The sequence below is a fragment of the Aptenodytes patagonicus genome, chromosome 7 (assembly GCF_965638725.1).
Source record: "Aptenodytes patagonicus chromosome 7, bAptPat1.pri.cur, whole genome shotgun sequence".
NCBI lineage: Eukaryota > Metazoa > Chordata > Aves > Sphenisciformes > Spheniscidae > Aptenodytes > Aptenodytes patagonicus.
The window spans coordinates 17,379,532-17,405,619 of NC_134955.1; the positions used below are offsets into that span (position 1 = coordinate 17,379,532).

Consider the following 26,088-nt stretch of genomic DNA (forward strand, 5'->3'; position numbering starts at 1 on the left):
AAGGAAAAAAGTGTCTGATATATAAAAAAAACCCAAAATACAAAAAAAAAGTCCTTTTCTATGATTTTGTGCTGCACTTTGCACTGCATAATGAGGTAAAATCTTATAGGCTGAGTCTGTCCATCTCAGCCTTTCTCTGAAAAATTGTCGTCGTAATCTAAGAAAGTGAAATCTCAGGGAATGAACTGCAGGCCAACAATTCTTCTCTTTTACCCAAAATAAAGGAGAAGTAAGTTGAACTGCACACATACCATATAGCGCACTGAACGAGAGGCTCTGCTGCTGTCAGCTTCTAGTTGGAGTGAAGCCCATGAAAATGTGGATAGCATAAAAGCCTGTCTGGATGAGGGTCAAATGTAGGAAGGATCTGTGCTCGTGAGCTGGAGCAATGCTATGTTAGATGATCTTCGAAAAACAGGCCGGGATGTTGGTGACACAGCGTGTTGCATGGTTGCGTGTGTGTGGCTGACAGACAGACACATCGCCACTGCTGCTTCTCAGGGAGCTTCGGTCACTGGAGGTCTTCTGCCAAAAAGGACCCAGTTAAGAGGAACTTACTCAAATTGATCTTTGTGGTCAAAGACATGAGCTGCTGCCACAAGTTTGTATTAAGATATGTGAGAGAAGAGCCAGAGCAAATTACGGATTGAGAAAAGTCTGTTCCTTTATTATTGCCCAGTGGCTGTTCCCAGTTGAACAAGGCATCCAGATTTCTTGCCATCAAGCCCGTGGCTTAAATAAGTGTGGGAACGAGATAGCATCAGCACTATAATTCTGTCAATTATCCCATGGTTGAATAGTGTGAAATAATAGGTGATGGAAACATTGGAGCATCAGTCTCTCTGCATAGTAAATACAGCAGCAGTTGAAAGAAATCGTATTCTGGTATGTCCGACCCAGTATACAGCCTGCTCTCGCTCCAGTGTCTGGAGGGGTTTTGCCACTGACATCAGTGTGAGCTGGCTGGCAGTTCTCCACTGATGTGGCGTGATATTGCTGAGACAAAATGATACTGAATGCAACCTTTTTGTTACCCTGTCAGGAAGAGTCTCCACCACGAGAGCAGGGTGTAAGAGCCGGATGGACAGACGTTTTATGTTTGTAACTTGTTCCCCAGCCTGCTTTGCACTGGATGGATCTGGGATTTCTGAACGCCTTCCTGCATGATTGACTTGGCCTCGCTGGGTCACTGCTTTTTGGGGAGAGTATCCCAGGGATCTGCTTTTGCTCCGAGCCACTTACGAGCAGTTCCAGAGGTGGAGCGTTAAGACGGCCTTTCTGGGAACAAGGGCAGAAAATAGCTCAGTGTTAGCATTCCAAACCCAACTATTTAGACCTGGATTATTTTTAAATATTTTGCTTTCAGACACGTAACTAGCTGCATTTTCCTCCTCTCTCTTTTCTTCTTTTAAAATTAGCTTTAATTTTGCATCTTCTCCCCACCTAGCTGTATGCAATCAAGAGTATCTATGTGAAAAAAGGGTTATTTACATGGCTAAATGTTAGGTAGCTAAGTTACCTGCTGCTTCGGAGATGCCATCGGCCACAATGGGAACCTGGGGACTTTTTGAGCCCAGACGTATGTTTGCAGGGCGGTTTTGCTGGGCAGTTGAATTGACAGGAGGCAGGGCAGCAGCGAGCGGAAAGCGCTGCAGCCACCTCATTTCACCCAGCTGTCATCACACATCATCAGCCTGAAACACAGCCTCATGTCAGGCGCTCTGCGAAGGGTCGGTCCGTGGCAGCCCCAGCCAGCGCGTGGTGTCCTGGTGCTCAAATACAAAGCCTTTCACCGAGAGCTGTGTGAAGTGGTTATGGTGACATGCTGCTGCTGAATCTGTAGTGTCTTACAGCCACTTCACGGGGGGGGACATGATAACTTGTAGAGAACCTTGTGTCCTCAGAGCACTGCACAGACCTTAATTCATCCTCTGTGGATGACGCGGGCCCAGCAGAGGACATGCATCCCCTTCAAATTGCAGCTGCGTCGCCTAGGGGAGTCCCATTTTCAGCTGCCCCAGCTGCCTTTTTGGACGTTACAGACCCTCACATCTGATGGCTCACCCATCCCAGCGTGGTGAGCTGGGTTCAGAAAAACCTGCTGCTCAAAGTGGTTTTGGTAACCCATGCTCATTGTTGGAGTCCAGACTGGTTTAGATCAAATTAAGCTCTTGGGCACGGAGGCCATCTCTAGTGGGAAAGAAGGAGCAGATTCTCTCTCGCCTTGTAAATCACAGCTAGTTTATAAAGTTGATGCGGCCTGCTGTGTAAACAAATTTTTAAAAAATTGCAAAACCTGAAACATTGGGACTGCCTTCTACAGGGATTAGCAGGGCAGGTGGAGGGACAGAGCTCAGATAAAACACAGGAGGGGAGTTTCTCACACTGGGACATGTTCGTGGCATCTCCCCGTGCGGTGTTTCAGCTGTGAAGGCTGAGCTCCAAGAGGCCACTGAGGGTTCCCCATTAAATTGGGGCGTTTGGGCCAGTGGAAGCACCGGGGTGGTACTGGGAGCAGGAAGGGCAGGGCAGGATGTTCTAGCACTTAATCAGCCCATTTTCCACCTAGTGCCACACAGGTCACCTTACATGCATGCTCGTCCTGCCCTCCCAGGCTGCACTGCGAGTCTGGGAAACTTTTTTGCCTTTGCTTTCCCGGTAGCGTAAAAGAGATGGGAAAACTTGGGTGCTCTTTTCAGGAAACATGTACCATCCTAAAGAGTTTTTCTTACTGTGGTAAGTGTCCCCCGGAGAAGCAGCAGACCTTGTGGTCTGTAATGCCCACCCAAAGGCTGGGTTAACGCTTCTTACTGCTAGCAAGAGCCCTGCCTCTGGCTCCACATGGGAAGAGAATAAAGCTTGTAACTCCGGAAGGAGACAGTCATAATATCTGTTCGTAACGGGTAAGAAAGAACTGCTTGTTGGATGGGTATAAAAGAAACCTTTAATTCCAGCCAGGATAGTCTAATGCGTTAGCCAAGTGGTGGTAAAGAGCACAGTACCACCAGGCTCTTGTACGGGGATGCAGGGAGGCTTTTGAGGAGACAAATGCTGCTCTTTACCCGCACAGATCAGCAAGATTTATCTTATTGATCAAACTGCAAGGCTGATCTAAATGCCATTTTAAAGAAAACCGAAATTATTTATATGTGCTGTAATTGGAAATAAGGGCAGGAGTGACACTGGCATTATCTCCGCTTGCTGCTCTCTGCAGCCAATGCAGCTGGTCTTCCTCCATGCAGCTCAGATTAAATGTTGATTTTTGCGGAGATGGTGTAACTCTGCTGACACCAATGGAGTTACATTTATGAAAGAGACTGCAAAACCTTAAAAAAAAAAGAAGTGAATTTTAGCCGCTGTGCACTGGATAGACCCAGTAAGTAGCTATTATCCTAGATAGATCCTTGTAGGTAGGAGGGTGTTATACTGCCTGGATTCACCAAAGAACAGTGTCCTGCTTCCCTGCAGTTTGCAAATACTGAGAGTCAGCAAGTCAGTAATTGTAGCTTCAAACTAATATCACTTTCTTTTTTTTTCTGCATAGCCTTCTGGCACTCTATAAAAAGATCTGGCACACTACATAGGATTAGGCGGCTTTGAAGCAGCGGAGTCATCTGGGTGTGAAACTTTGATTTCCTGTGTCTTGAAATGAACTGTTATTTCTATCTTTCCTTTTCAGAAAACCCCCACAGCTCATGCCATGAAGGAGGAGAACTTTCTTCGTCGCAGGTTCTCCCTCTGTCCAGCCTCGTCCACCCCTCAGAAGGTCGATCCTCGCAAGCTGACACGCAATCTGTTCTTCGGGGCCGACAATGACATTTACCCACTCAGCCCAGGTTGGTTTCTGGTGTGTCAGTGCAGAAAGTAGTGTGTCTCAGGTGCTTGACTGCAAGTAGATATTTTAGCACGCTGCCAGGAAACAAAGAGAAACAAGTTAATGTGAAATACAGAGAGAAGCTGTTGCAACACAGGTATTACTGGATCCCAGACAGTGCTGCTTTCATGATGCTATTGTCTTTCATTGCCATGGCATTGAGTGGGAACGGAGGGTATCAAAGTTGGGGTTCGTAACCATTTGAACACTGCATGGTCTCACATTTCAAAAATGACTGATGTTTTTGGGCGCTTCCACTTTGAGGCACTTGATGTGTTTCACCCTAAACATTGGACTCGTTTAAGATTTACTGGCCCCATTTGCAGACGTTTAATGGCAGGTTTTCCTGTTCAGATTTAGAGCCCAGGATAAATATTACAGGAGCAGACTTTCTGTGGTTAATGTTCTGTAAATACCTACAAGCACTACAAGTACGAGGAATATTGACAGGTTGCAGTGAATGGCAGACTGGCTTTAAGCATTCTCTTTAGATCTTTTTTGCTTTGAATTTCCTAGTACCCTTTTTGAAGGAAATAGAGCTCCTTTTATTGTTTCAGAATTTGTTGCTCACAATAAACATTCAAGTCTTTCCTTGATTGCAGTCTGCAAACAATGCTTCCGTTCCAGTCTGTAAACAAGTGCTTCAGGGAACAGTCACAAGTTTGCAGAGCTGTCATTTGCAGCTGCCATGTCAGTGCTAAATAATCAAACCTCACAGCACCTTCGTGAGCTCTGAAAACACTGATATCTAGAGAAAGAACATAGCATCTGTCAAAAGTTTTCAGTGTGCATATAGGTGCAACATCCAGGAGACTCTCTGGGCTTTGCAGATGTAGAGCAAAACCAGGTCTGGGTTTCCTGAGCTAATTGTCTTTAAGTGCAAAGTTTTCAAGGGTCTCTGATTTCACAGGTATTTCTATTTGTGAGTGTCTGCTTCAAGGCAATGGGGAGCCTATTTTCAGCAGTGCTGACTAATCCTGGCTGTCACTGAGGTCACTGGAAGCTTCAACAAGCTTTTGGTAATCAAATTGAAAACAATTTTAAATGGGACACCTAAAATCTCATACATTTCGAACCTGTAGGGGCTTCTGAACCGCTAGCTGCCCATAAGTACAGCCCATACAAATGTGTGTTAAGTAAATAGCTGCTTCACTTCTGCTATCCTTGGGAACTGAAGGGCTGATTTTCCAGGCTGTAGTCACTTCCCCTTGCTTTGGGGAGATGGAGAGCCACAGCTTAGGGTTTGCCCATTCTTCAGTTCTTACCAGCATTTTCCGTGCTAAAAAAGTTACTGACTTCCTCACAGAGGTATTTCAGTGCTGTAGTCTTTCAGAAACCAGCTAAAGCTGAGGGTTTCAGCATGGAGGAGGTAGCTGGAAGAGTTTGTCTTTTCCTCAGCTTCCCCCATCACCTTGTTTCTCCTCGATCCCTGCTGGCAGCTGGACCAAACAGCCTTTGCTGGGCTCAGCAGAACAAGCGCATTGAGTGACGCTGGAGCTTTTGTTCTGCTGCGCAGTTCTCCCGAGTAACCTCCAGCACTGGCGTCAGCGAGGGCGGTAGCCCTCTGTATTGCAAAGGAAGAGCATAGGCCAGAGAGTTAGTAAAGGAGAGAATATCCCTTTTAAACAAACAGAAGTTACTGCTTCAGCCAGGGGATTTCTTGCAGAGAGTCTGGGTTTTTGTCTATCCTTACATTATTTTTACTCCTTTCATTTCTTTCCTGGTCCCCACAGAGCTGCCTTGTCTCTTTGTTTTCCTCACATTTCCCATAAGAAGTAACTGTCGTTCTTCACGTTCAGTTGCCATTTCCAGAGGTGGGCTCTCCTTTCACTCCTTTGCTGCTCTTCTGCCTTGTTTTCCTCTGAGCCTCGTGGGCTTCCCCCCACCTTCTCCCTTCCCTCTGAAGGATGCTGCTATCACCATAGATAAGCCGCAGGTCTACATCCATAGGCTACATCCAATATTTCTCTGTCCCCCATTTTTCTCTGTTGTTTTACATGAACTTTCAGTTCTTGAGGCTTTTCCAGTGGTCGGTGTTTTGCTGCCTGACCCCAGCAGATTTTCCTTATGAGGGCACTGGGCTGACCGTGTTGGGTGGGTGCTGTGGGCAGTGTGGGCAGCAAAGCCCAGTGATTCCCTGCCAGGAATTTGGTGGGTTGTGAGGTGGCTGGAGCTGCAGGTCTCACAGCGCCAACACCTAGGATTAGCCCTCCAACAGTGAAGGTGTGCAGGTAAATAATTCAGTGAGAAGGGAGTGACAGACTTTACACCTCAGGCAAGCTACACTATGAAGATTCAGTTCAGCGAGAGGATTTTTTAATAAAGGAAACATATGGGAAATGCAAAGGGCACTATCTGAGATAACACTTCGGACTTTTTGCCTCTTGCTTGCATACAAAAATGCTAACGAGGAAGACATTTTCTTTTTATAGGAAATTCACAAACTAGAGAGACATGAATTCATGTTCCTTGCCCATGTCTGTCTGTCACTTAGCAATAAGGAGAGAGAATCTTTCTCTATTTTCTCTTTCAGAGGGCAGGAAATTTACTGGGGAGTAGCTAAAAGAACTTTTAAAGAATCTCTCTTTTTGACTAGGCTGTAAGATCACACAGGGTCTTCAAATAAAAATTTAGATTAGCTTATCTGCATCCTAAAACATGTACTTTCATTAATACGGGAATTTTACTGTGATAGATACATGGAACTAAATTTCAGTCTGGTGTACACATTGGGCCTTGTGGCTGATATTTACAGCAGTAACAGGTTTTATTTGTGGTAGTTTTGCCTGTATTTCCTCTTGTAGTTATCCAGATACTTTATCAGAAAGCCTACAAAATAATAGTTCATGCTGCGTGGAACTAATCATGAATTCCTCAATAACCCAGTAATTTTGCTTCCCGTTACCATTGATCAGTCATCCTTGCTGTATCGTTATTTGTAAAGGGAAAAGGCAAATGCTCCTGTAGGATTGATGCCTAGCAGAAAACCAAAGAAAAGGAGTAGTTACTGTTCTGGAAAGGAACTAAATATTTTTTTTTCCTGTGCATGACAGTAATGGGATAAAAGAAGGTATCAGTAGTTCAACTCTGTAACCACAAGCCTAGAGTGTTGGCAGTTTTCTTCACGATGTGGTGAAGGCTGTTTCTGTAAGCACCACTGATTCCCTTCCCAAAATCTTTTTCGTTATTTGTTGCAAAATGTTTGGGCTACTTTGTGGAGGACCCTTCTTTGCATGCTCTGCTAGCAGCCAGCACTTTAAGTCAGGAGAGGTTCAGCTCTTTTTCTTTTGTGGGCATTATGTTTTCTTGATCAGGGAGATAAGAACTTCAGCTTCTATAGCCAGTTAATATTTAGCTTTGTTTATGTTTTTATGTGGTTTCCTATTTATTTTCTCGAGGTGGCTATGTATCTTGTGCTCTGGGTGGGACTCTCGCTTTTGGGCTTCTGTGCACTTACCTATGTGTACGGGTTTTTGAGAAACTCGCACATCATTTCAATGAAGTTTGCTTTCCAAACAAGGGCTGGCTCTCTCCTTCCGCATGGCTGCAGCAAGTCTGCTTGAGACAGACAGCAAAGATAGCTCTCCTCTGAAAAACAGCCTTTCCCTCACAAGTGCCAATAGGCTTAACGAGTTTGGCGTAAGAAACCAGTATATGCTGCTCCATAAACATATCTTATGAATCCTTGTAAATTATATGGTAAGAGTGAATAGTTGCATGTTCCAATTTTTCATAATACTCTGTGAGCAGGATGGTCCAGAACCTCAGGAACAGCGAAAATCTCATTGTTCAGGTGCAAACCCTTTTAACTGTATTACTGAGAGAAGGCAGAAATCTCTCACGTCCAGGCTTTTTGTATGGGTACCAGCTTGGAGTTAAGCTTTCTTTAAGAAATGAGACATCGTAAAGAATGGATGTGAATTCTGTTATGCTAACAGATGCCGTTCCCTCAGAGCAGGCAGCAGCTGATTCCCATTAACTTTACTTGAACTTTTAGACCATATGTTACTTTCCCATACATGCGCAGAAAAAACTCTTCATGGGAAACAAGTGCAGCAGCTACACGGTTTTGTGAGTTTATTCTAACCTCCTCTGCCTCTGTTGGGGAGAGTGGGGGCTATAGAGAGGAACGCGCCATCAGAGAAAGAAAGAGTGCAGAGATACAGGTCCTAATCCATGCACAGCAGTGCTTATGGCCATCCCACTTGTCATGGTAGCACAAGATGACTGGCAAATATCCAGCCACTTGGGATTTTCTCCTGCCTGTGGACATTGGGTTTCCGAGTGTCTTATCTAGGGCTCAGTGTTTCAAGGGGAGGAGTGACAGTTAAGAAACTAGGTTCAGGTATAGGTTCCCTTTTGTTGCACCGCCTTTCTATGTGACTGTGTAGGTCCTTCCTCTACTTCAGTTCCCCACGTGAGCAACGCATGTGCTGTCCCTCTTCTCCCAGGTTTGGAAGTGTTTGCTTTCTGCGTCGGTGTGGCTGCGTGCATGTGGCACAGCGCAGCACTATGCCACAGGGTGAGAAACACGTCTGAAACCCCCACCGCCCTTAGTCACCATGTGGAAAGTTGAACACCTTCTAGGGACAGTTGTCCCACAAAGCCTTTTCTTACATTTAAGAGTCGACACACCAAACTGCCTGTCAATGCCTGTAAAAAGGGCATGTTTTTCGTCCTGTCTCTTTACCAGTGCAACCCTGTAGCACACTTGCAGTTCCGGTTATAATGCTTGTTCTCTCACATGTCCCATGATGGAAGTGCAGAACATGTCCATGAGGATATTTATTTTTTTAGTAAGCTTCTGTGGCTGACTTTCTAATGGTGCTTGGCTTCTTAAATGGCTGCTCTAAAAACTCCAGGAGACATTATGGCTTCTGACACATCTGTGACGACTTCTGCTGACTTCAGGAGAATTGGGATTTTCCCTTGCTGGTTTTGCATTTGGTGGTGTTTCCAAGACTGGCCCACACAATGTTTAAAAACATTTTTAACAGTTCCCGTGTTTGCAGTGTGCTACAAATGGATTATATTTTACCATCTCGGTGGTTCTTTACTGCGTCCAGTATTCTGAAGCTCTGATTGCTAACAATTTTGAGAAGAAAACTACATTGCAATTGGATAACAATGACTGTCTTGGCACTAAAAAGCTAGTCTCATCAGATGCTATTTTTTGGCTTTTTTTTTAATAGAAGCTCTATGCTTTCTTTTACTGTAAGGACATGATTACAGTTGGCAAAAAGAACATAGTTTATCATTACATTTTATTGCTTGGACTAGAACTACACACACTCATACTTAGTATATAATGTGTATAATGTACTGCAAGTTTAGTATATTTGGGTAGTAGAAATGTATCTCTACAATGATTGGAAAATGTCATAGTGTTCATAAATACTACCTGTTAATTGAAAATGTTTCTTACTTTAACAAATAACTTGGTCAGAAGACATTGATCTTCTGCAGGTTTTTTTTTGTTTGTTTGTTTTACTAATTATGTCTAGATGCTGTTCTGTCTTCTGTAATGTTTTATGATCATGGTTATTATTTGTCAAACAAAGAGTACTATCAAGTGCATCTGTGTGTAGTTGCCAGATACTGACCAAGGAAGATAATGTATTGAATAGCTGCTTATTAACTGAATTCCATTTATTATTTGCATTGAATGAGGCATGGGGTATGTAAGAAAAGAACAGACTGTGGTAACGTAATTAAAGACTGCATCATAATGCAGACACAGAAGGGAGCTGATTAAGGATGCATAAGCAACCTTATTGCTGGTTTTCTCCAGCCTTCGTATGCTGGACTTTGCAACCATCATGTTGGTTTACCACGGTGTTTTCAGACCTAACTTTTAAGCAGTACTTGTTGCATAGCCCAAGCATGTGGATCCAGGCTATTTCAAGCTCTGCAAGATCCCTCTCTGTGATCCTGGTGTGCCTGCTCCTGCTCATGACAGCTTCTCTTGTTTGCTGTTAACAGTAGCCCTTCTAAGGCCATGAGTAGCCACGGTTTTGCACAGAATTTCTCTGTTTCTGAATCACATTTAATTGTTACAGGAAAAGACGTGGAAGGAAACAGCCCGTCGGCGCTGAAGGATGAGACACCACAGACTCCAAACTCTATTAGTAAGGTACTGTGGGATAGGGATCCATCCCTAGTCTTGCTTTCATTTCTTCTCAGGCTGTTATAAATAATTCTTACTCTCTTTTTTTTAAAGTCATTGAGAAAGCCTCTCCGTCTGTTCCTGCAGGAACTGCGTGTGCATGTTTTGAGAGAAAGAAAATGAGTGTTTTTTGCATGGTTGGGATGACAGAGAAGCCCACACTTTCCTCTGACTTGATAGCACCTACCACAGAAGAACCCCGTTTATTTGGGCCTCATTTGGCAGTGTAATTAGATATGAATAATTACAGTTGAAAGGTTGATTTTGTCAGCAGAGGTGTCTCATGCTGTTTCTGATCAGCAAGGCAATCATAAATCTTAATTGTTTTGGAAGAGAAAGCTGTAATACTTAGTGTAGTGCATAGCATGTAAAACTGTGACTTGAGATCCTGGGAGAGAGCTCTGGAAATTGGTCTAACAGGAGAGGAATGCAAACTAACCAACATTTCCTGAACACAACGTTTCCATCCAGCCTGTTGTGAAGAGGTGAAACTGGATCTAAAGACTCTGGATCTGGGTGTTCAAAACCTGGCTCTACATCTAGAGTTACAGAGTGCCTGGGTTAGATTTCCTGTAGAGATGGAATCAACCTTATATTTTAGATCTGGCTTTGAGATTCATGTACGGGCTTTTTTGGCTGCAGCTCCCTAACATGTTTCTGGAGGGTAACTAGAAATAGAAGCAAGGCTGTTAATAAATTTTTAACTAAATTTATTCAACTATGAAGATATAAAATGCAAATGACACCAGCTGAAATGAAAATATAACACGAAGGAAGCAGCTGCAGACAAGTGATTTCTTATAATACATGAAAATAGGCTCTGCATCTTCAGATACATTTGGCTGTGCTTGCTGGGAGCTTGCAGGTTGTTCTGCCAGAGCGCCCTGGCAGAGGTCAGCACAGGGAGGTGGTGATGAGAGGAGCTTTGGGAATATGCAACAAGGGCTCGTGTACATGTCCTCTGCTATTGCTGGAACCTGGCAAGCTGCAAACCGGGCTTGGTTTTGCTTTTTCAGGCACGTTCCTCATGGGAACCCAGCCTCCCACTTATCCTGGCAGTGGAGAAGCCCAAGGACCAGATAACTGCATCCAGGGCTTTGTTTTAAAGCCAGATGTTTTGCATGCCTTACAAAGAGTGGTGTTAAATTCCCAGTGACTTAGGAATGTAAAGAGGAAGGACTTTTTCTCGACAGGACAACTCAGAGCACTGAAATGCTGTCCAAAAGTGAGTTTGATTTCCGAGATGCAGGATGAATGCAAGAGTAGGAATGTATTTATGAGAGGTATCTGGGTGAGAGCATGGCTCAGCTGTGTTTTCCCAGCCTCAGGGCCTGCCTTGCTATTTAGTCTCCTACAGATGTGTTTTTGAAAGGAGAGGCACCCTTGGAAGATTTGGGTGCCCACCTAGATTTCTGCCATGCTTTGTGTACACCTGGGAAGCACTGGTGGGTCTCTCCTTGACCAGTGTCAAGAGCAGTTGTTAAGGAGAGATAAGAGAAAATGCACAGCGCAAAACAACTGCATCAGATTTATGATTCAAAACAAATGGGGGTCTGAACCTGGACTCGAGCTTTGCTTTCACCAACCCAAGACCTTGGTTTTACAATAGTCAAAATTGCTCTGAAACACCGATGGACTAAAAACAGATATGAGGACCCCAAACCACCAAACTTCAACTTGCCTACTCGCTGGCAGTGTTGCAGGCAATTGCTTTGGCTACTGAATGGTCCAGAGCTAGGTTTTTCTTTCCTGCCTGAATGTTCTGCTTAGACTCGCGATGATTGATTCAGAGACTTTCCACCTCACTGGGCCAGTGCTGTAGCGCCTGTCATTCTCACTTCACTCTGCTTCACCTTGCTGTTCTTCTCCAGCCACGTAGCTTTTCTTCTGTCTTGCTTTGCAGTGTCAGTGACAGTAGGGAGTCCCTATTGTGAAATGTCTTGTACCTTAAAAAATTAGGCAAACTGGTAGTCAGTTTGCTTAATATTTCATTTTTCATGTCCACTCAGCTCTAAGGCTATAAAATGAAACCTTACTGTCAGGTGTCCAGAACTGTAAGTAGGGATCTGTCACAGTATTTCACTTTAAAAATAAATAGCGATTCCACCTACTTGAACCAAAGGAAAGAGTGTGTACTAATTGGGTCATGTTGAGATTCCTGATAGCAGGGGGGAAATAATTTTTAGAAATCAAACTGTAGGGTGTGCAGGTTTAATTAATGGATTCAAAAGTAAATGTTCTAGGTGGCAGATCCATGCCATGAATACTTACCCTTCTTTTGGCACAGTGGATGTAACAAACCTTGTTGGAAATCAGTGTTCCTTCAGCAGCGCTATTTTGATGTACCACACCACATTGACTCTTTTCACCCAGTAATGAGAAGGAAAGGAAAGTCAGTCGAGTGATTCGGCCCCTGGGGTGGGGCTTAGGGGACCTTGAATTCCCCCCTCTGACTTGGAGTCCCTGCATTTCCTCAGGCAGATTAATTGTATTTCTGTTTCACATCTTTATCAGTGAGGTGGAAATGGTTCTACATTTCGTTCACTCGGGCCATATCCACACTGCGTGATGGAGCAGGCTGCAGGTTTCCCAGGTTAGCAGACACTGAGCAGAATATCCCATAAAAACCCTATAAATGTCTGTGAACTTGTGAGCTGTGAAGCCATTTAATTGCAACCACACTACCCTGTGCTTGAGCTCGTAGATGGACCGCTAGTCTATGTCTGAGGTGTGAACACATCCCAATTGTCCTCTCTGCACAGACAGTAAAATATTTGATGCTGGAACATTTGCTTTCAGTGTGTCTGTGCAGTTCGTAGCAATATGTATTTCTGATTTCAGTTGTGGCTTCTCACCCCAAATTTTATTAAAACAAATTTAAGGCACAGTTCAGCTGCATATTACATTGCCAACTTTCCTGCAGCGTATTTTCTCCTATTTAATTTTTCAAGTGGAGTCTCTTTCATCTCCTTCTTCAAGGGAAGAAAAAATAAAATTATTAGCTTATTTATTTCAGATAGTTTCTCGTATTAGTTTCTCTCTTTTTTTAGAGCCCTTTAGCCTTGTTTTCTGGGACCAGTGCTCATAGTGGGGTGTGAAAGTATCACAGAACCGTCTCTAAGCCTCAAGCTCATCTCTGCAGCCAGGTAGTACAGTTAAGACGTGCCTGATAGTGACAGGAGCTACCTTTCTCTCATTTTGTGCCTCATTTGGCACTGTTGGCGTCCTTCGAGGCACCTTTTATTGCAGTATGCAGTGTTGCATTTTCTCTTTCTTCCCTTGCTATGCTTACCTATTTATTCTACTGTCTGGAGAGCAGCTGGGGTCTCTTGATATGCATGCAGAGCTCACAAAGAATTGAAGTATATTTTAAGGAATAATCAGAAAAATCCTGAAGCTGGTGCTCAGTGGTACTTCACTCTTTTCAGTCCCCCACTAATGCCACAATGAAGTCTAAAATTATCACGTTGTAGGAGTGTGGCCATTGCGTGCACAGTTATATGACGTATGGGAGGGCAAAGCTGAGATTGCTTTGTTCATCATGAATGAGTTTTTCCACGTGCCTGAATTTTTCAAGTCTTTATTGTATGATTTGTAATCTGAAATATGAATCTAAGTGGCTGCTAGAAATTTAGTTTAGCTGTGAAGTAGTTTGAAACAGCTCATACCGATCTCTTGAGATTTAAGCTACAACTCCCATGCTATCTCAAGCTCATCCTTCTAGATCCATGAATCATGCTCTTAACCTCTGAGTTAATTCCAGCCATGGTTACATTTGGGACTATCATAAAAGATCATTCACAACTCTGGCAACCTACAAGGGTACCTTTCCCTCTGCTCTCCCTTAGCCAGCAAGCTGAGAAATCAGTGTCAGAGAGATCCAGACGTTGCAGGAATCGGCTTGGAGAGGCTCAGGAGGAAAACATCCCCTGTGTGTGCTAAGCACAGCTTTACAGGAGAACCTGGCCCTTCCAGGTTAACTGGACCCTTGCTGGCTTTTCAGTACCGTACTTTATGCTGTTGATGTTGTGGATGCAATTATTTTGGAGCTAGTTGTCTCTATCAAGACTTACACTCGGTTCCTGTGCCCTGGCCCAGGAACACATTGCTTCTTCAATTGCACGTGCAACTTTTTAGGGTAATCACTGTTGTCCACAGAGAGTTTTGCAGCTGATTTCAAGTGAGCGGAGATGTAGCCTGGAGTATCCAGGGGTGGGATTTTGCACCGAGAGAAAGGAAACATGGACCATCCCTAACTTCTGTAGGTGTGTACAAGCCCCGAAACTCCCAGGTGCCTCACAGAGGGGAACATAGGCAGTAGTAACTGTTCGCTTACAGAAATGAAGTCTCAAAGTTGATAACTTTGGGTAAGCCACAGCAGTCCTATCATGTCACCTTGGGTCGCTGGTGATCATAATTCCTTACTCTTATTTTTTCTGATGGGGGAGATGAGGGTAAATGGAGGTGCTAAAATTGAAATGATTTATTAAACGATTTAGCAAAGCATATTTTAAGCTGAAAGTCCAATTGTTTTTCATTGCTCACTTTCTTGGTTTGTTTAAACTCAGCCTAGGAACAAAAGCTGTACCTACAGCTAGAGGGGAAAGCAAAGCTTTGCTTCAGATTTCTGCTTAGCACTACAACTGCATCAGTCATGTGAAACATGACTTTCTCAGTGTGCAACTTCCCATCTCGCCTAAAATGTTCTTTAAATATGCTAAACTTGCAGAACGTTCTTCCCATGAAAGGCACACTTAAATTATCATATAGCAATCCCATGAGGTCTGTGACTTTTTTGTTAATTACTATAATCTGACGCAATGGAGCAAAGCGTTCCACTAAACAGTAGTATAACTTGATATTTGGAGTTGCTTGGATAGCTGAATTTCAGCAATGATTTTCCCCAGATATTGCTGTCATGTCAGCTATTTATTTGTACAGGCTTTTCAATTTGTGCTTGTCATTGTGCTATTTCAGTGTTGTAAACACAGTTGCTGTGTCTTTGTAACATTGTTGAAATGAGAGGTTTTTTTATTTTGCAAACTAGAGGTTTGAGGTGAAAATTATTTGACTTACTGTAAAGCAGCATATTAATTGAAGGGTAATCTGTCAGTAAGAAACATTTCACTGACTCTGCTGTGCTTTGGGTGAACTGTTAGTTCACAATAAAATAAAAAAGTTTTAAAAAAGAACTGCTTATAGTAAATTGAAATCAGAATTGTTTAAATGCGGTTGAGATAACTGTGAATATTCACATCAGTAACAAGAAGTTCTTCACTTCTAATGTTGAACCCAGCTTTTGCATAGTGTTTATACTGCTTCAGGAACTTTTGTTTCATTTCTTTTATTTCTGCAGTGATACAGATCTGTAGCAATTATACGTGGAAAAGATACAGAGAAATTACATGTGAGCAAGGATGTGTCTCCCATGTGATGACTATTTTTGCTTTTGTGAAACATAACTCATGACCCCGGCTACTTCTGTTCTGCCTTCAAATTCCCATCTGATTTTGTCTTTCTCTCACTTGGATGCAAAGAAGAAAAAAGAGTGACTTATAAGCTGTCACTCCTGTTAACATGCAGACCACCGCTTGGGAATTACTTTATTTAAATGTTTCTGACTTGGAATAATTCTGTCTATTTGTCCCTCATTACACATTTTTTGTGTTCATCCCGTGCAGCAAGGATTGCTTGCGCTAAACATCAGGATATTCCTCTTGCTGTTATCCAAGGCACGGCATGCTGATGGGCTGGCATCCCCCACACCAGAGCAGATCACAGACTGTTTTTCTGTGAAATGATTAGGTTCCTCTTGGAAATGAAGTCACCAAAAAGACACTGGATCAGAATAGCGCTATTATGAGGGCTCTGTGTGCTCTTTTACAAAGCCTAGCAGAAGTGTAAGGGTATTGTGATAACTGCTAACAATCAGCAGTGGATCTCCAGAGCTACATGACTGAGATGAAAGGGAACAGAAACTTAACAGGGATAAAAAGTATGTCTGAGTACAGTACAGCCTGTCATCAGCAGGCAAGGTCATCAGTCCTGGAAAGGACAGATCTGGTTAGACAACTAAAGAGGGACAACAGTTTCCTACCCCTGCAAGTGCTGCTGCGTGCCCTGGTAAAAGTTTTTGGCAAATTAACAGTCTTCCCTCCTCATAATTATGAGAACCAGTATATGGAAAACATACATATTGCTTTCTTATTGGAATATTCCAGTGGGTTTTTTTAATTTTAAAAAGGACACCAATTCCCTACCCTCCCGTTGTACAAAGTCTCATCTCTGGTTAATATTGTTCACATGTTGCTGCAGAGAGAGGGGGCCAAATTCTGCTGTCCTGCACAAGCATTATCCCAGTGTTCTTGAAAGATTTGCTGTGATGACAAATGGCTTCCTTTAGTTTTCTGCCAGGCTGAGAAAAGCAGGGCAATAGAAGGATGTCATTAAATGCTCTTGATGTGTCTTAGCAATGTAAGACCCCGCTGTGTCTTAGGAATCTTTAGAGCTGATGACCCAGATTTACTGAATCTTATATATGCCACAAGGTACAATCAAAACTATTAAGACAGATTCATGTAAAAACATGAAATCATATTACTTCAAGTCACTTAGCAGGTTAAACCTGGAGGAACTGTATGTTGCTATCAGCAGCATGGGGGCCTATGGTATGCAGTCCTGGGGCCTTAGATCCCACCTTTCCTGTGAAAAGGCAGGAACTTTAAACCCAGAAATGCAATGCTTATCACTCTGTAGACCTGGAGATCACCTGCAAGCAAACTGCTATTTAGGATCTGTGATGATGCATCCTCATAAGCATAACAAGAAGCAAAGTCGGCAGGGAGAAGCAATCAGTTTGCCTTGTTAAAAAGTAACCGGGGAACAGCATCAAGTTTCTGAAAACAGAAGTCCCAGGTCAGGCACATCTGAAAGCTTTTCCATGGCTCCTAGTTAAAACCATGGCTTGGTTTTAGTAAAATTTTCTCTCTCTTCATAAAGGTTGGTCATTTTACAACCATCTTGGGGAGCTGCGCTATTCGTCACACAGCTGGTACATCCACAGTTTTTGGGACATAGCAACACAGATATTTATTTTCCCATGCCTAGAAATTCTTATGTAGGCAGTGAGGGACTTACACTACTGCTTCTTTCTCATCCATTCTTAAGCCTGTCTTAGTGTGCACCATCCTTGTGGCCGTGTTTCGCTTTATAGGCAAGGTTAGCAAATTCAGCATGTCTGGACATAGCTCAGACATGGGGCAGGCAGTGCCAGAAGGAAGCAGCACAGTGGTTCAGGAGCCCACCGCAGCAGCCTCCAAGGCTGTTAATCCAGCTGCTTTCGCCAAGTGAAAGACCGGTTTGTAATGATTTCAGACAAGTTTCAATGTATTTATTGAGCTCCTAAAGGCTATGGTGGCGTAAGGGGAGATTGTCCCGTCATCTGCTGTTACGTGCTGTGGCTTTATAACATGCATAGCAGTATCGGCTGGAGTCGGGCGTGCGGTGTCCTTGGTCATGGAGCTGCAGGTCAGTTCTCCTGAAGAGGCAGAATCAATGTCTCTCTGTGTAAATGTCCCAGGTTTGAAGTCTTGTGGTTGTTTAACTCTATTTTTAGCATGACCCAGAGAAACGAGGAGGAAGAGGCAGGTGTGGCTGGTAGAGCAGTGAAAGTGCCTCTGTCTGTGTTAATGCCGGTTCCCCACGAGCAGCGGGTTTAGGGCTCAGGTTTGCATGGTTTGCAGCAGTTGTTGGAAGCCTTTCTGAATTAATTTTCAAGTAAGTTTCCTGGAGCCAAGTGAGCTTAAGGACCAAAATTTTATTCTTTATGTAAGTGCTAAGATGTAATTGTCTAGACAACAAGTGACTGTAGGTTGTTTTAATTAGTTAAGCAAAAAGCATTCATTATATCCTGATGCTTTGCAGACACCTGAGCAGGATTTCCTAGAATCCCAGGGACATCTGTGCTTTTTTCTGCTTCTCATGCTGGCTAATGAGGAGTAGTACGCAGTGTTTCTCTCTGCGTCTGATCTCTCGGGCTGGAGGGAGTGAAATTACCAATAAACAGTTGGCTCATAGTTGCATCTCAAGGACAAGACATTCTCCCTGCTAATTGGGAGAAAGGGAGAGAATTCTTCTGACCGGTTTCAGAGGACCCGTGTCTCGAATCATGAAAGCATAATCTCCTAATAATTCCGAAGGATTCTTGTTCAGAGACTTTTAAACACTTAGAAATGTTTCCTCACAAAGAAAAGCTTATAGCATATCTCCCAAATGTTTACCACTGCCCTTTGAAATGTGACAAAGACCCTGTGGGCACAATTCTCTGCTCAGGCGTCGTATCTGTACAGCGGTCCCCACCATAAATCTTGTGTTTTTACAGTGAAGTCCCATGCGCAGAAATACAAAATATGCATCAGAGACTGCATTGCAGGTAGAGGAGGCAGGCTTAGCTTTCTATTAAAACAAAAATGACAAATATTTTTTGTCATTTGTATCGTTCGTAATATAGTTTGCAAGAGTCCAACAGCTGGCATTTTCTTTGAGTGGATCCAATGCCGAGTTGACTTGTAAACTGGACAGTCAGATCAGGGACTTCACTGGTCTTTATGTGCCATCATAGAGTTTTCATTTCTCTATTTACTCTTAAGTATCGTGTGTAGTTTTGTTTTTAGTGAAAGGCTACTATAAGGGTATGTGAGAACAAGTAATAGGTTCTACAGTGACCCTGGCTCTGTTGCATATTGCACCTTCTGCCCTTAATTTCTAATCCTGCATCATCCACAAAGAGTTTTGCTCAGTTGAGCATGCACCCTTGTCTCCCAACTTTGCTCCTGCTGTGGTCTCCAAAGCATAGTTGATGGCCTGTTTGCGGTGATCTCTTCATGCATTTGCGTGTTTTTATCTAAGTCGTGTAAAAAGGACTGATCCGGCTGTCATTAAATATTTTCCTGCTCACACTAACGTTCAGCACGATTTGTGGCTATAGTAGCCGGAGAGGTTTCTGTGTCACTGGGAGGGAAAAAGAAAGTGGGTCTCTCAAAACTGAAGGCACTGTAAAACGATTACATCATGGCATAAAGGAGAGAGAATCTGAGAGCCCAGCGGGTTTGTTTCATATCATAGCAGTGAATTTATAAATGGGAACTATATTTGATACATTTTTTCCTTAGTACAGCTCATTTTGTGTCATACTCATTAAATCAAGGTGGCCAAGGGCTGAGCTTTTTTATAAAACTGTCATGCATAAGTAGGAGAGACAGTGCCTGACCCCAAAAGATCACAGTCTGAATGCATCAGACACATGAAAGGTTGGAAGGAAAAGAGGTACAGAGAGAAAAAGTAACTTCCCCAAGGTCACATAAAAAGTAGCAGAGTCCAGACTGTACCATAACTCTCACACCACTAACCCTCCCCAGGTTTCGGACAATTTGCTGACAGTACCTATCCAAGTAGGGGTCCTTGTCATGAGTTGGGCTCCAGAAAGCTATACTCTCCAAGTGTACATTATTTTGGGAACAGTAATATTGTGACCATGTCTAACAAAAGTAAAGCATTTTTTCAGCCCATCAGCACAATCATGCGATCAGTCTGCAGCCTATGAAAATGAATTTAAACAGCACTGACACTATCAAACATGATTTGAAGTGACTGTGTATTTTGTGCCTCGCTTCGCGAGGCCAAGACAATTATGATTTCCTGTATTATCTGTAACATGATTAGGTAATTTCTTGCCCACTCATGTTTCTGGACATTTCAGCTAGAGCAACAGTCATTGCCAATATCAAGTCTAGTTCTGAAAGATCTATACCAGCTTCCCCATAATTTTTATTACAGTAATTGAAATGCTTTCAGATCTGAAAAGAGATGGGCAGTTTTCAAAGTTAGGAATAAGAATAGGGGTTTTTTTTTTGTTTGTTTGTTTGTTTTTAGTTTTACCAAGATTAATGTCTGCATGGGAGAAATACAAACAAAATTTGGTGGGGAATTTTCCAACTAACTATGAGTATAAAAAGAAAGTTTGGATTGCACTGCAAATATGCATTTTCTGCACCTGCTTAGTGTTCTGCTACTGAAGTCTTCAATCAGCTCTTTCATGGATTCCTGGAAGATATAAACGACTGTTCATTAGAGCATAACTTGAACATCTTCATGTTAACTCATTCCTATTTTGTCTCTCCCTCTTTTTTTTTAGACCGAATATAAGCTTTGCAATGGGTCTGACAAAGAGTGTGTGTCTCCCACAGCCAAATTCACGAAGAAGGAGACACTGAAGGTATGTGCAAAGCAGCCAAGTCAGCATCAGCTGACTTTCTTTTACAAAACAAGTAGTACCTTCCAAACAAACCATTGGGAACTACTCAGAGTAATTTCCCAAGACCCAGAGAAGCCTCCGACTCTTCTAGGAGCCATTATAGGCCAAGGGCATTTACAGGCTTTATATACAGGATGAGATTATATACTGCAAACAGAACAAATCAGTGTAATTATTTCACTCTGTTCGCATGTTCCAGAGCCATTAGGCACCTCAAGAGGATTGTAATCCTTCATTGGTCTTATTAGGGGGGTATGCCTAGGCAGTCTGAGCAAATTATTGCTTGAACACTTGCTTGTCTACCATACCAAAAGTATAAATAATTTGGTTTGGATGAAATTAGATTTAATCTCTTTAATTTGAGGGGTGGGGAGGACTTAGTATTCAGCCTCTTTCCATTCCCCCCAAAGAAAAGCCAAATTAGATTATGTTCAGTGGAACTTCAGGAACAAAGAAAATGCCTGCGATCTTGTTATGTTTTTGTTCTTCCTTGTGCTCATTTCTGGGGAACCTGTGCTGGGTCAAGTTCTAGCTGTGCTATACATAGCTGTCCTTAATGCATTGTGTTCTCTCCTCCCCGAAAGAGGCCGTGATTACAGCTGCTATATTTTCTCCTTCTCAACCAGGTACAAAAAAAAAATTACAGACAGGAGAAGAAAAGAGCTACCAAACAACTCTTCAGTGCTCTAAAGGATCCCAGTGTAGTGATCACAGCAGACTGGCTGAAGGTATTTAGTACAGACCATTGCTTCTTAGGCTGTAGGAAAAAATAAGTGAGAAGTAGTTGATGTGTCTGAGACTTACACACTAGCACTTTTTTGAGTGAAGGAAGACCAAATAATTTTGAGTTGAAGTTGCTGTAAAGCCGTACTTAAATAACTGCTATAAAAGTGGAGTTAGGGGGAATATTCACTTTCCACCTTAACCTAACTCAGTCCATCTATTCCATGTCCTTAAGCAGCAACAAGGTTTCAAAAAGTGCATAGTACAAAAGGAAGTGAGGATGTATGTTTCCTCCTCTCTGAAAGAGTCTGCTGGCCTCTTCCCATAGATGTGTTTTTGTACTGAAGAGGGAATAGACAGAGTAACAGCCTGGAAATGGGCAGATACAGCTTGTTCAATTGACAGTTGGATTTTATGTTGTCACACAGACAAAAAATTCGCACAGAATGAAACATATTGGACCTGATGACAACTGTAATTTCTCCTTGTGCAAAGACTCAACTAGTGACAGCTTCTCATTGAAGTCCTGAAACTTTGTATGTGGCAAAATAAATTTGGATTGACATTGAGAGATGTTACCTTTGAGCACTGTTTTTCTCCTTGTTTTGGGCCCTTTAGTCATCTTGACTAATAGTGAATTGGTTTCCCCTTTTATAATGGCAAAACTTAATTTGCAAACATCGCCAACACATAGCTCTTTTTTTAAAAAAAAAAAAAAGTAACGTAGGGATTTCACGAAACAATACAATCACATTTGACCAGTGTGAAAAACCTCCAACATTGTTCTACGATCAGTATTAGAGGCCAGAAAAGTGAGATGCATATGGTTTATTTGAGAAGTTGGATTGGCTACAAAATGTTTCCATAGTGTTTAGTGTTGATGATAGATCAATACAGAGAGTTTTTTAAATACAAAATACCTGTTGCATGTTTGCTGTGGCTGGAAATTTCTGGTTCAGCAACAAATAATGCTGGGCCACAAAACCAGAACACTGGCATAAGACTTGAGGTTTGGCCTATGTACACTGAAGACAAGAAGACCTTAGGCAAAATCTAACCTTACTGAGAAACTTCCCCATTCTTAAAGCTGTTATCTTTAATATACGCTATCAGATTTACTGTCTTCTATACAAGAGAGAGCATGCATTGAGCTTGACAGAGAAGTAAACCAGCTGGAGAAGGTGCTTTTAAAAATGGGGTATTTGACAAAACCCATTAATAGCTCTGTTCTGCAGAACACTATTAAAAGTTAATAATAATTAATTATGAGTTGAGTTAGACTAGCTATAACATTTTTCGATGCAATCTTCTAATTGGCATGTCCTCCATGATTATTAACAAATCACTCTCACATGGGCCAGCAGTGCTGGTTGCCTAAAAAATTAAGCAAGCTGCTAACACTAAGCCAGTAATAAAAATATGAAGACTAGATTCTGATAGCCAGATTTACAAGGTCTGGGATTTTGCTGTGAGATCCCTGAGACTGTTCAGATAATGCAGTATATTTTCCTAAGGAAGTGTATCGTAGTGTGGCCTTGGGAGAAACACATGCTGGAAATACTGTATAAATACTGAATAAATGCTGTTTTTCTTTTAAGGAGCAACATAAATGCAACTTGTTGTTCTCTCCCTGCTTCCCTCCAGATTCGTGGGACCCTGAAGAGTTGGACCAAGCTGTGGTGTGTTCTGAAACCAGGAGTGCTGCTGATTTATAAGACGCCAAAGATCGGACAGTGGGTTGGGACAATTTTGCTCCATTCTTGTGAGCTGATTGAGAGACCCTCCAAAAAGGATGGCTTCTGTTTTAAACTTTTTCATCCTTTGGATCAATCAATCTGGGCTGTAAAGGTAACAATCCTGATGAGTCAAACAACCTCTTCTTGGTCACCAAAGTGTCTGAGCACTAGTATTATCTAGCATTGATACTATCTAGATTTGCAGTTATTCAGTTGCTGTTAGTGATGGTGAATAGACTGCATAAAAAGATTAAAGACACCGAAGCTTGGCCATGATATGACATCAAAGGAACGTGGTGCACTGTGATTAGTTACACAAATGTGTCATTCTTGGTGTATAGGTGCATGCATAGGCTGAGGAAAGGGGAAACGTGTTAATTCAGGAAAAAAGATCAATACCTAGAAGCTATATCAAGCCATGGCCTACATCTTTAAAAAGAGATGAGGAATAGACCTAATTAACTGACTTCCCCAAAACAAGGACACACAAAGCACCAAATGCTTTGCACAACACTGGAAGAGGGCTGGCGAAGTGACAAAAACCAGATTAACAATTTGACTTTTTTTTCCTAATGCCTCTGAGGTTTGGGTTTGTTTGCGATGGACTTGGAACTCAGTGGTCTGTGCAAGCCTTGACTGTTCCACAGAAGTGTGACTTTGGATAGGTAGACTTAATTTTCTCTTCTTTGAAATGGAAATAGCAAGGTTTTCTCCCCTTCACTTCAAGTTGTTCTTCAGTCTGTTGTTACTCACAGGCTGAGACAGTCTCTTCCTGTACACACAGTAGCTCCTGCAGTGACCTCTGGATCTCCCTGTAACGCAAATGATTAATAGTTTCTCACACTTCTTAAAATAACTCCCTGCAAATTTTAAAGAGCTGCATTTCTTTTTCTTCTTTCCTTTCAGAATAGGCAAAAAGAAAAAATTATCTAATGCCTATGAGCAAAGAGGAAGACCCCAGTACCTCCTGAGAGGCACTGAGGGCAACATCTGTTGGATACCCTGAAGACAAAACTTAAATGTTCTTGAACTCTTTAATGTTTCCCCATTAAAAACAGTGACTCAGCAGAGTTCTTGCAGACATAAATTCTCTAGGAGACATCACCAGTGTAAGCAAGGCATTACAAGCTAGTGTAATGCGAGAGCGATGAAGGCATTTGTCATTGGCATCAGAAGTTCCAAAAAAATGGAGGGGAAGCCCTGTGGGAGCAGATCAAGCAGGCTCACTCTTGCTCATCCGTGCAGTTAATTGAACAGTTTTAAACACAGCTATACAATCACTATAAAAAGTCTTGCAATTTTTAATAAGGTAAAAGGAGAGAATTAAAATTAACCTCAACAACCAGGGGTGAGAGCTGCTGTTTTCTGACAGTAGCTCAGCTCTGATCTGTGCCTAGATGCATTGCTTTTGCTTTAAGTCCCAAAGGTTTCATTGCTACCTTGCTTCTTACTCAGTTTTGAGAGTTTTGATGCTTTTTTTATTCAGAGCATGAACCCAAGAAGGTTGTCGATCACTTGCTGCCCATCAACAAAAAAATTCCTTGTGACCTGACAGGTCAACTGAATTCTTCTGAAAAGCAGAGTCAGGAGAGAGAGTGAAAAAGTAGAATCAAAAGTGCTGTCAGGTACTGAAAAGTAGTGTCGCTGACAGATCTGAAGTGTTGTGCTAGAATGCCCTTCCCTTGATGTGAATCATCCAAAAGAAAGAGGAGTTTTTATCAATATGTATATGTATTTGTGCGTGTGTATGTATAGCTAATTCTCGGGTCTCTTGAGAAAATATAGGACAGAAATAGGAATTAGTATATTAAATATGAAGGGAATATATCTCTGAAAATGTTTGTGTACTAAGGAAGTCCCAAGAGATTTGAATTTTAAGGTCAAAGGAATATTCTAAGTCACTTGAGACAGATATTTAGAAAGCTACATTTGAGCTGCCTAGTAGGATATTTCCTGAAACCTGAGTTCAGCCTGGATTGCTATGTGTGATAGGTGCTTTCAGCCACAAGGTGAACACCAAAATACACATCAAGAAGAAATCCACCAGTGAACTGCTTGATGTCAAAGAAGCTGTCTGCACTCTGACAACAGTTTAAGGCTGAAACTGCTAAAAATACTCTTTCGTTTTATGTCATTTCATGGCCTTCTTTTAAAGCAACTGGAGCAGAATTGACTGATCTAAATTGGTTATGTATAACTGTGCAAAGAAAGCCTATTTCTCATGAAATATAGATTAGCCCGAGCTTAAGCAAAAAGCCCAAGTTACTGTCCACTACAGTAGAAATGAGATCTGGCTAAACAACTTTCACTTTTGGCTAAAATGGCTTGTGACATTTTCAAGGATTTTCCAGACTAGAGTTGATGGTCCAGCTTTGACTCACTTCAGTGGACTTGCAGCTAACTCAGGGTAATTAATGAGCACCTTTGTACGTGTTGGCCTGGCTGCTCAGCAGATGTTTGGATCTAACTGTGGGGTTCAGCCCTGGAACAAATGTCTGGTTCAAACACTGCCCTAGGCATTTATAGTTGTGCTAGCCAATTAAATTTGATGTGCAGGCATTTAACTTCAGTTAGAGCGGGATGAAATTTTGGAGTGCCTTTCAAATGGTAGGTAGGTAAGATGTAAGACCATTACTTATAGTTGAAAGCTAAATATATGCACCAGGGAACTGTTTTTCCTATAATGCTCTCTGGTGTCTAGAGCTATCTTAGAAGCATATTACTGAGGGGAGAGGGTTCTTTATTCTACACTGCTTCCCTGGCTTTTCGAGAGTTTTAGCTTGAAACTCCTTCACAGTGCAAATGCATTAGACCTTTTACCTATTTGCTCTGCCCAGGCCTTTGTAAACCCAAGGCCAAAACCACCATGGTCTCAAAATCGGTCAGCAGCGAAAGCAGCAGTAAGAAAAGCTTCCCCTGCACACTCCAAACGCTGCTGCAGAGGCACTTTGTCCATCATGTGAAGGCAGCGTGATCCCACGCTGCTTCAGGGAAGAGACTTTTTGCCGAGGTGGCTGCAGGAGACTGGGGAATGCCAGCCCAGTAATTAGTGTGAGGGTGTGGGTGTTGGTCCTCTTGCTTCGCAGAGGGAGTGTGGGGCTATCAGCTGGCAGGGTTTGCCTGGCTGTCCCAAAAAAATGTTCTGGAATAGTTCGTATTTCCCTTTGAGCTTGCTCAGAAGCTAGCTGAACAGTGTGATGTGGGAAGGCTTTTATTGACTGCAGCTTGTTCTGACATTTATTTAGAGCGCTAAATGAGTTTGGGTCAGACCCACTGA

The 26,088-nt window shown here is 42.4% G+C and overlaps 1 protein-coding gene across 6 annotated transcripts in view; it reads left to right on the top strand.

The window, feature by feature from the left end:
- The window catches only part of OSBPL5 (oxysterol binding protein like 5), a 183,595-nt gene that overhangs the window by 115,477 nt on the left and 42,030 nt on the right, over nt 1-26,088 (top strand). For all 6 annotated transcript variants that reach the window (XM_076344156.1, XM_076344155.1, XM_076344158.1 and 3 more), the window contains exons 2-6: nt 3,680-3,836; nt 9,934-10,007; nt 20,233-20,313; nt 20,979-21,080; nt 22,720-22,923. In XM_076344156.1, the coding sequence (XP_076200271.1) occupies nt 3,680-3,836; nt 9,934-10,007; nt 20,233-20,313; nt 20,979-21,080; nt 22,720-22,923 (618 nt within the window). The remainder of the gene's footprint in view (nt 1-3,679; nt 3,837-9,933; nt 10,008-20,232; nt 20,314-20,978; nt 21,081-22,719; nt 22,924-26,088) is intronic.